The sequence below is a fragment of the Cupressus sempervirens genome, chromosome 5, assembly GCF_028749045.1.
Source record: "Cupressus sempervirens isolate cs-2001-9-10 chromosome 5, ASM2874904v1, whole genome shotgun sequence".
NCBI classification, from domain to species: Eukaryota; Viridiplantae; Streptophyta; class Pinopsida; order Cupressales; family Cupressaceae; genus Cupressus; species Cupressus sempervirens.
In genome coordinates this window covers 388,098,910-388,108,740 of record NC_143122.1, presented here as the reverse complement: position 1 = coordinate 388,108,740, position 9,831 = coordinate 388,098,910, and the positions used below count along the sequence as shown (strand labels likewise).

The 9,831-nt window shown below is 35.1% G+C and overlaps 1 protein-coding gene across 8 annotated transcripts in view; it reads right to left on the bottom strand.

Annotated features, from left to right (window-relative positions):
• The window catches only part of LOC149556410 (2-oxoglutarate (2OG) and Fe(II)-dependent oxygenase superfamily protein), a 76,409-nt gene that overhangs the window by 3,436 nt on the left and 63,142 nt on the right, over positions 1-9,831 (bottom strand). For 4 of the 8 annotated variants that reach the window (XM_089830707.1, XM_089830710.1, XM_089830709.1 and 1 more), the window contains exon 4: positions 807-938. In XM_089830707.1, coding sequence (XP_089686833.1) covers positions 816-938 — 123 coding nt within the window. In that variant the 3' untranslated portion in view covers positions 807-815. Of the gene's footprint in view, positions 1-332; positions 939-9,114; positions 9,485-9,831 lie in introns of those variants that run through there. The other 4 variants (XR_016364699.1, XR_016364700.1, XR_016364701.1 and 1 more) reach the window with 3 other exon arrangements.

Here is a 9,831-nt window from a genome sequence, read left to right as displayed (position 1 = left end):
CAAACTTTACTCATAAGACTTTTACATAAACCAATTCTGAAAAACATTTGTTTCCTTAACTTGTAGAATTCACAGTGCCTCTATTTTAAATAAGTGTAATCACTTGCATCGAAACATTTTGATGTGTATGAGAAAAACGATTTTTCTTCTATAAAGAAAAGACAATGTATATAAATTTTAGACTATCCAATCACAAAAGGATGTCCTTGCAATTGTTGATTATCACTACAGAAAACGAGCTTTACTTACAAGACTTACATAAACCAATTCTCAATGACATTTGTTTCCTTAACTTATAGAATTCATAGTGCCTTTAAAAGACGTGTAATCACTTGCATCAAAACATTTTGATTTGTGTATAAGAAAACAGTATTTTCTTCTATAAAGGAAAAACAATGTAAATAAATTTTAGACTATCCAATCACAAAAGGACGTCCTTGCCCTCACTTCATGGGGTTGCAGGATGAGAGGGTGTACTTGGTTAATTTCTTTTAAAGAGAAGGGTTCTGTTTATGTTCACCCCAGATCTATTTAAGAAGGAGATTCAATGGGTTAAAGACAAAGGGGTTGCTGGCTTTGGTGCTCTCTAGAAGCAAAGCAACAACATAATTTTCTTCAAGCAAATCTGATATCTTCTAGTTCCCTCTTAAAAGCCCACATAATTTTCTTGGAGCAACAAGTCTTCTAGTTCACTCTTTAGAAGCCCCCCTTAAGCATGAGAATGATTTTGACATATATATTCAATATTTTAGTCAAATTAAATGTAATAGTTTTCTTGTGTCATTTTATACAGTATAAAAATTTACCATGTCATCTCATGCAAAGATCACATCTGAGCGCAAAACATACTTCACACCATTTGAGACTACCCGAGCCTCATGCAACATGCATTTGTCTCCGTGGATGTGGAAAAGTGCCATTCCTGCAATTGGAACCACCTGAGGTCGACATTAAATAACATGCCAATAAGTAAGATTTAAAAGTTCATAAGAAACACATTATGTAATTCCTTCTAGGTAGCCTATTTAAGTTTACATTTTTTTGTGTGAAAAGAGAACATTGCATTCAAGCCACCACATAGCAAGAAAAAATAGAAGCTTTTAAGAAAGTATATATGTAAAACATGCTGAAAGTTAATGCTATGTGCCAAGGCATTTGATATTAATATGTACAAAAGACTATGGAGCAGCCAAATTTTTGAAGTCAATATTATTTTATCAAATGGATAACATGTTTAATCCAAGATGCAATCTGTGCATTAAGTATTTAAATCTTCCGACTACCATTAGATGAAAATTTACAGGGACATCAGATACATTACTTGGTGATCTTGTAAAGTATTTCCTTCTAGAAGGAGTATTATAAGGTGTAATCTACCATGTGATTGAAATGAGAGATGTAAAGATGTTGACGAGGAAAAAAATTGTACAATTGGATAAAGTAAGAGTGGCCTCCGAATTTGATTCCTAGTTGAAGTAAACTTAATATTGCAGGTTCTTGGGTACATGGAAAGAGTGAATGGCATTGTCAACATAACCCAAGAAATACATGCAACTTCATCAACGCTGATTTGGCTAAATAGCCATAAGTTCAAGTAAGAAATATCTATTAGAGTGGTGGTGGTCACTGCACCAAAAGATCGACCTATTAATGCTTGATACAGCCACTAGACTTATAGAAGACAGAAAAGGTTGGTGATTAGTCTAACAATTCCCCCTTCAATGTCACCCAAGAGGGTCTGAACCTGTGACCAAGCTCTAATACCACTTGTTAGAGTGGTGATGGTTATTGCACCAAAAGATCGACATAGACAACCACTAAACTTATAGAAGACACAAGAGGTTGTTAAACCATGTCACAAATGCCGAAGGGAGACGTTGGCGATTAGTCCAACAATATCAAATATCAAATATAAAGGAGAGTGTGCAAGTTTTTGAAAACTGATAGCTCAATATGCAGTTTATGCACAAATTGCTTCACATACAGCAAAACAAAAGGTGCCTATATTTAGAATTTAACAACAAAAGGTCAATGAAAACCAAAAGGATACAGTTGTAGGAGATACACAATAAGGAATCTATAGAAAAGTGTGAAGAAGAATATAAAAAATACGATAAGGCAAATATTGAAAAATATAAAGAAGAGAACTCAGAGGAATATGAAGGTGCACATTGTGAGGTTTTAGATACTACTGACAAAACTTCTACACTTCACGTGGGAGATTGGGTCAATGAGTTGAAAGTTATATTTTGCAGTAATTCAGTTACGTGTTACACATATAATGTGTGGCTCAAGTGCTTCCATAACCACCCCTATCCGCCTATTTTTATTAGATGAGAGGTTATACAGAAAAAGGATCATATCATTTTAACTCATGAGATAATGAATATATGTTTGCCCCATTAGGAAAGTACTGTAAGGTGTATGCTACCTCAAAGATAATGCATTAATTTCACATGTTCTTATGTATGGCTATGTGTGTTGGAAGAAAGGGAAACTTTCTCATATGTAAGAGCATGGAGGCAGGGGAAGAACAGGGGGAAAAAGTATAAGAGATGGTTCAGAAAGCAGATGGATGGGGTAGGATTTCTAACAGAACGAAGGGTGATAATATACACATAAATAAAAATAACAATAGACACAAGTTTATTTTGTTGGCAAGCAAAATTGTGAATCAACTTAGTGAATCAACAAGTTTCTAGGACCTTGTCATCGTCATACAAATCAACACAAACAATTACCCACGTTAAAAAATATTAAACTGCTCCAAGATAAATACAAATTGTAATCACTTCAAGGTTGGAGTTCTAGCTAAAAATCGAGATAAATGTATGCTGTCCCACTTGAATTAAACCCCATATTGATTAGAATGAAAATTCAGCATTAAAGATGGTATTTTTAAGTGCTGTGAGCAATACCATTGTTGCATTACAAAAAAAAAGACATTGCAAAACAACTATCCCATTGTGAAAAAGACACTAGAAGTAGCAAATATTCTGCTTTCACTCCTTGCAATTATAATGAGCCTAAATAGAGCATATTACAGCAATCTTCTTACAGCTATACTCTCTTGTTCTATAGACTCACTATTTATCTTCCTACAACCAACTACAACTTTTGAATCCTTCTTGCACTCATATTCTTCCATTGGACATATGGTCCTTACAAATATGTTTTATTGGAGTTGTCCTTCATGGACTCGAGTACCTCCAACACCAAAGAACATAAAGAAGCTTCATTTTCAGTTGAGACTCTTATCTTATTTAAAATAGCCAAAACCACCACAAACATCATGAGAACTACCATGCCACATACACAACTACCAAGAAAAATGCATATCCACCACTGCAAAAGAAAACAGTTTTGGCATGTTCAAAATCACCCTATCAAAATGCAACAATCAGTGTGGCACAATTTTTTATTCAATCGGTCTGTTGTAATTTTCTCTTTTTAAGGTTATGGCTAAAAATAGCCTAATCCAGTTTTAACAAGAGATATTTTTAGCGTGGGATAAAAATAGACTTCTAGATAAGCAACTCTTGATGACTTTTGATGCAATCATAAATGGGGAGCCTATAGGACTGTTCAACCATTAAGCTTAGAGTTATAACAAAAGAATATATTCAATATGGATAAGCAACTAATCATTGATTCAATATCACAGAAAGTCTACGACTGGTTCATTGACCTATTACATGCAAATACAGACTGGCTCACAGGCTGCCACAGGCTTATTGCAAGCTGCTTTGCAAACATATGATCTTAACAACTATTATTGCTCCACTACTCTACTGCATCTTTTTCAGTTGTCTTGTTGCATCCTTGTGGATTCCAGGGATGTCTGTGTCAGCTCCAAGCTTAAAATATGATCCATGTTGTCCACAAGATGTTCCAAATCTCAATGTTTAATGTAACATGTAGGTCAACCAAAAGCCGCTGGTGAAGCATTGAGTGTTGAAGACACTCAGTGCAGTTCTATGTCAAGGTCCCTCTAATCTGGAATCGCCTTGGGATGTGTTTAACTCCACAAAGCATGGAAAGATTCGACAAACCTCACTTGATGAACCGAGCAGTGTATGTTGTAAGCTGTGATCTTCTGACAATGTTAACTTTTTACAATTTGCTCCAAAACTCCTGAGATTTGGACATGATGTGTATGACTTAGTTTAGAACTCTAGTTCTCTATTTTAATCCAAAAATGTAATATCCCCATCCTAATTTATCGTAGAATTTTCCCTAAAATTACAATTGCAATTTGCAACAAACCAGGGTTTTGGTTATATCTTACTGAATAAATCAGTCCTCATAATACAGCCTTAGATTTGGATCCAAAGACTTATGCAATATATATATATATATATATATATATATATATATGGTTAATCATTAGGGTTAGTCAAACTACATTAGATTCATAGAGTAGAAATACACTTGGGGAAGAGACATGATGGGTGTTATATGACCACACCAGCACAGAATAAACTGCCAAAAGACACTCTATTCTCTTGATCAAAGACCCCCCATATGCTAAAATTGCAAAGACCGTAAAGGTGACTCCAAGGTTGCGAACATGTACTTTATGTGGATATGAGCCTGTTTAGCTTGATGGATGCTAGTAAAGTGATTTTTCAAGAAGACTTTGACAAATTTAACCTCAAAAAGTATTTGAAAATTTTGGCAATGAAAAGTACTCTAAATGTTGCAACAGAATATGCTGAAATTAAAGAGGATGAGAGCTGAAATATTCTATTCTAAACCTAAGAACGTGAAAGATAATGATTATTCAAGTGAAATCTACCACACTTCGCTTCACCAAATCAACCACACAAAGGAGGTGAAGTGCAATCTTCAAAGGCTGTAATAAGAATTTTCACATCATCAATGAACACCATCAAGAAGAGCAATGCACATTAAATGATTGAAGTTGAGCATCCACAGAAAAGATCAGACCAAGCTTACACTACGCATAGAAATCATCTATTTGCAAAATGTGTGAGCAAATGATTTCACCATAAAACAATACTATCAGTCTCGTTCATCTAACTTGAAAGAAAATCTAATTTAAATCAGTCTTGTTCATCTAACTTGAAAGAAAATCTAATTCAAATCAGTCTTGTTCATCTAACTTGAAAGAAAATCTAATTTAAATCAGCCTTGTTCATCTAACTTGAAAGCAAATCTAATTTAACTAAGGAACAAGAAACCATGCAAAGTCCCAAACAATGTAAGTAGTCACCCAAAACATCAATGAGCTACTTGTTATTCTAGTGGTTTCTAGCAACAATTTCTCTAAGTTACTCTCATTACGAATTAGAAGTGTCCCTTTTATAGGCCTCAAATGACAATGAACAACCAAGATCAAAACAAAATCAAAGCCTAAGATCTTGCCTTACAAGCCCTAATTAGTGTTCAACCATGAATAACTTTCATGTCACAAAGGAGTGGAGCCACATGGAGCAATGAGAGAATAGGACACCCACCAATAGGAGAGTGAGTCAGGTTGACCAATGAGGAGACAAGACACCCACTAGGCATTTTATGGCTTATCACCCTAAATAGCTTGTTCCTTATTCCCTTCTTTAAATGTAGTGAAACTAGATATTATTATTTCTAGCTCATCCACAAAACACTTGGCATGGTCTCGTACTTGTACTCCATAATGACTATGTCCTTTTCACACCTGCTGAAGTTTTTTTTTTCTCATTCTGGTGTTTATTCCTAAATCTTGTGCATATTGCTTGAGAATATGGAAATATTCTCCAACTCATCCTTTGAGAAAGAACTCATGCCAAAGAATTCATCCAGCCTATACTTCAAGCCATCTGTTTTCATCTCTTCGTCAATTAACCTCTTTGTGAACAATTCTTCAATTACATTAAAGATTCCTTCCTGAATATTCTTGATCACTTTCCTCGATCAAGTTGACTCTCTATTGGATTTATCAAATAATTCCTTCCCCGTGATTACTAGACCATATCATCGAGGAAGTAATACACCTCATTTCCTCTTAGCACTCCACCAGTCATCAATGTTGCCTATGAATTCCATCAATGCCTCCAAGTGTGTAATGGTCTTGTCATGGTAAATGTGTATCATCCCATGCTTAATCTATGCATTGTATTGTGTCAAGAATAGCCAGAGATCTCCCATACATTTGAGTTTTGCTATGTCCCCTTTTCAAGCCAGCGAGTTTTGTTGCGCCTTCAGCGCATTTTGTCTTGGTCCCATTGGTAAACCAAGTTTTCTATATGATCAGAGCAATTTTTGGCCAAGGTGATTTCAATTGCAGGCTAGTCAAGGTTTCTTCAATGGGGTTTCCTGACACTTGCTATTTTTAGTAAGTCAGTTTGCTTAGCATTCTTGGCATGGCAAGGTTGGACTAGGAGCGTCTTGTCGAGACCTTTTCGGCGAGCTATCACATAGGGATATATGATTCTGGTTGGTTAGAGATTTTTATGCTTGAAAATTGGACTGATTTATTATGAAGTTACTTTTAATTTAAGTTCATATTGATAATGTCACTTAATTATCTATGGGCGCTTTATTTCCTTAAGTGGGGGAAAAGAATTATTTAAAAAAGGAAAGAATGAAACAGAAATCAGAATGCCAAGAGTCACCTATTGGTTCTTAAAATGGAAGATGGAGCTCATTTCCAATACACTTAGTTCATGATTTGGATTTCACTTACTCTCTTGGAGACTTATTTTTTAAAGCTTCAGCTTTCAGCAGGTGAGAGGACGTGAACCCTCAACTTGGGCAGTAGACGGAAAACCATTGTCAGTTGGAGACATCGCATAGGTGTTTCACATTGTATTCCACGTTCATATTTTCTTCCATCCAATCTTGTTGTAATTATTGCATTAATGATTGGATTTCTTGATCATTTTGCTGAAGAACTTAAACGAAATATTGTATTTGAAAATGTATTTATGTTAGAGATTCATTGCAATAATATTTTGAGACTTTTATTTATCGGGTTGTTTATTGGAGTTTTGCTAGAGAAATCTGATTTGCATTGCATGAATGTTTTTGCTTAAAATTTATGAGATTTTGTTAAGAGTTTTGAGATAATATCTGGTTGGTTATATTACAGTGGTATCACAGCATCGATCTTGCGAGCTTGTGGGTCATATTTGAGAAGGGTTTATGAGGGCATCGATCTTGCCATCTTGTGGAGTTTGTGAAAAAAAAATTTAAAATTACAGAAGTTTTATCAAAATATTGACAAAATTATTTTTTAAATTTTGTCCAGAAGCAAATTTGTAGAAAATTGATATTCAGAGGCTTCGATAGTTGTTGAAAATAAGAAGAGATATTCCAATGGGCCTGCCTCAATAATTTATGCTTCATTTCTTATAATAAAATAAAGGTAGCTTGATTTCAAAGGTTTCAGAAAATATGGGCGTCAATGTGACTACTTATCGGGCCATATAAGCAATACTTTAGTGTGAGATGAGATCAATGTTTGGAGACTATAGTCAATCTGTAAAGATTGCTTTTTTAATTTTCTTTTGTGTCCGAGTAATAGATTAACTCAGCAGCTACATTTGGGGAATATATAGCCAGCCCAAGGAATTAAGGTTTGCATTTTCAATAACAGGGGATAGTCAATGGTCTGATTCAATGAAGGATAGAGACATTTCTAATGAAAATTATTTGCAGTGAAACATAATATCACTCAGATTATTTATTTTTATCAGGTTTGACATTAAATCACCATTGGGAAACTTTTAAAATTTATCATGTAATAGAGAACACACATCTGTAGGGTCATTCTATTTCGTATTTGAGCAGAAATATTGAAAGTTGGAAGAAGTATTCCTCTGAACAACAACGTATAAACAGTTGATGTGCTGCATTAATTGTTTATATTTTATTTTGAAGCAGACCCATTTCATTGTCAAGTGTTCTTTACAAAACATGCCTCTCAATGGTGACAATGCTCTTCACTCTTGAAACAATGCTTGCAGTCTTATATTGATAGGAGAGATTTAAATAACAATGCTAAGCAAATAATAGTGTTGAAGCTGATAATAGTTCTGCTATTGTGGGAATTGAAAATATTTGGAGACAGCGTAAATATTTATAATGTCCCATTTTTGGCAAGCTTCTACAGATGATCGAGTCAGTCCATTATAGCAACCCTCGTGAGTTGACAGGGTGATTTGGGGTCTCAGTGGTGGACTTACTATTTTTAGTAAGTCTAAATCAGGTGGTTGTCATATTTGGCAGTGCAGATGGTGGCACTCGCAGTTGGTCATTGCCTGCAGTGGATTGCGCTATTAATTGCATGGGCTTATATTTATTAATTAGTTATTAGAGTCTCATTATGATTATAATAATAGCACTTTATTATGATAATGTTATATAATGATGTAGTATTGGTGAAACTACTTAAGTGAAGTCGCATTTGGGAAACTTTATGCCAATAGGGATTATAAATATGAGCTCATTTTGATGGAAAAGCATCCAAATATTTTTTTTTTTTTGTTGCTCTATGCGAGAAGTTTCTGAGTTTACTGACTTCATCCTTGCTGTGGTATAAGGAGTTGAAGTTGAGTGTGCAATTCACAGCAGAGGTATTGTGAACTGACTAGTGATTCACTTTGAATTTTGGTTGAATCTTCCTTACTGTCTTTACTGTTGTTGGGAGGTACTTCTTGTTTGGAAATTCAATTGCATTTCTATATGCAAATCTGAAGAGTTCGAACTGGACATCTGGAGTTACTGAATTGTGGTGACTGGGCACACCTGCAATTTACTGGAGGGTTAACAAAAATCAGAATCGGATCGGAATCGGCAAGGCCGAATCAAATCATGAACCAGCCATGAATCAGAATTGAATCGGCCACGAATTGGCAAATTTAAAAAACCCTTGAAATTTAGTGAGAAACTTAATTCATAAACCCTTTATCGATGATTCAATTCACCGATTCACAAAAAATCTTTTGGCTTGAATTGAATTGCCAAATTGCATGAATCACGTGAATCGCACATCTGGAGTTATTGAATTGTGGTGACTGGGCACACCTGCAATTTACTGGAGGGTTTCGATTTGTATTTAAAGAGCTAATCAATTTGGATGAGATTGATTCTGTAATTAATTCTCCAAACCTGTGATTCTGCATTAAATTGGAGACGCCTGTATGACTGCCATAATCATCGTGAGGCAATGCTTTGAGTCTGTGCATCACCTACAAGCTACTCTTTGACGGCAATCAGAATTGGAGGCTGCGGCTAGGGGTTTGGGTGACAATTTGCTAATGCTGAGGCCTGCATTTATTCCCATGCCCTGCGAATTGGAAGAGAAAGCTGTGTTTAATCTCCTGTAGACCTGCAGTCACATTTGCTAGGACTGCACAACTGTCTTGGGATCATGACTCATGCTGGAGGGTCTGCAATCGATCTATATGATCTGCCATTTAAATTTGGAGAGCAACATCAGGTGCTAAGGAGGCCTGTAGTATCAATTTTGGGCTGCAATCTGTTCACAGGAAGTTGGCATTAATTCCAGTGGGCTGCTACAGCTAATCTCCAGGTTCTCCTTTATGCAAATTTGTTAAATGCATTTCCCAATAAGCATTTGAAATATTAAAAATTTACATCGATTGAAGCAAGCTATAAGTTAAAGATTTGTTTATTTCAAGCATTGCATTTTATTGGTGTTCAAATTCTCAAAGAGACCAAAAACCATATATTTCTAAAAATCAAAGTATTTACTTAAACAAAGGAGAAATATCTAATTTACAGACCTTCAGCTTAAACAGTGTGAATTGGTTCGGGCTTATTTTCAGTGGCAATTAGTTGCTTAAAAAGTTTTTATCTAAATGC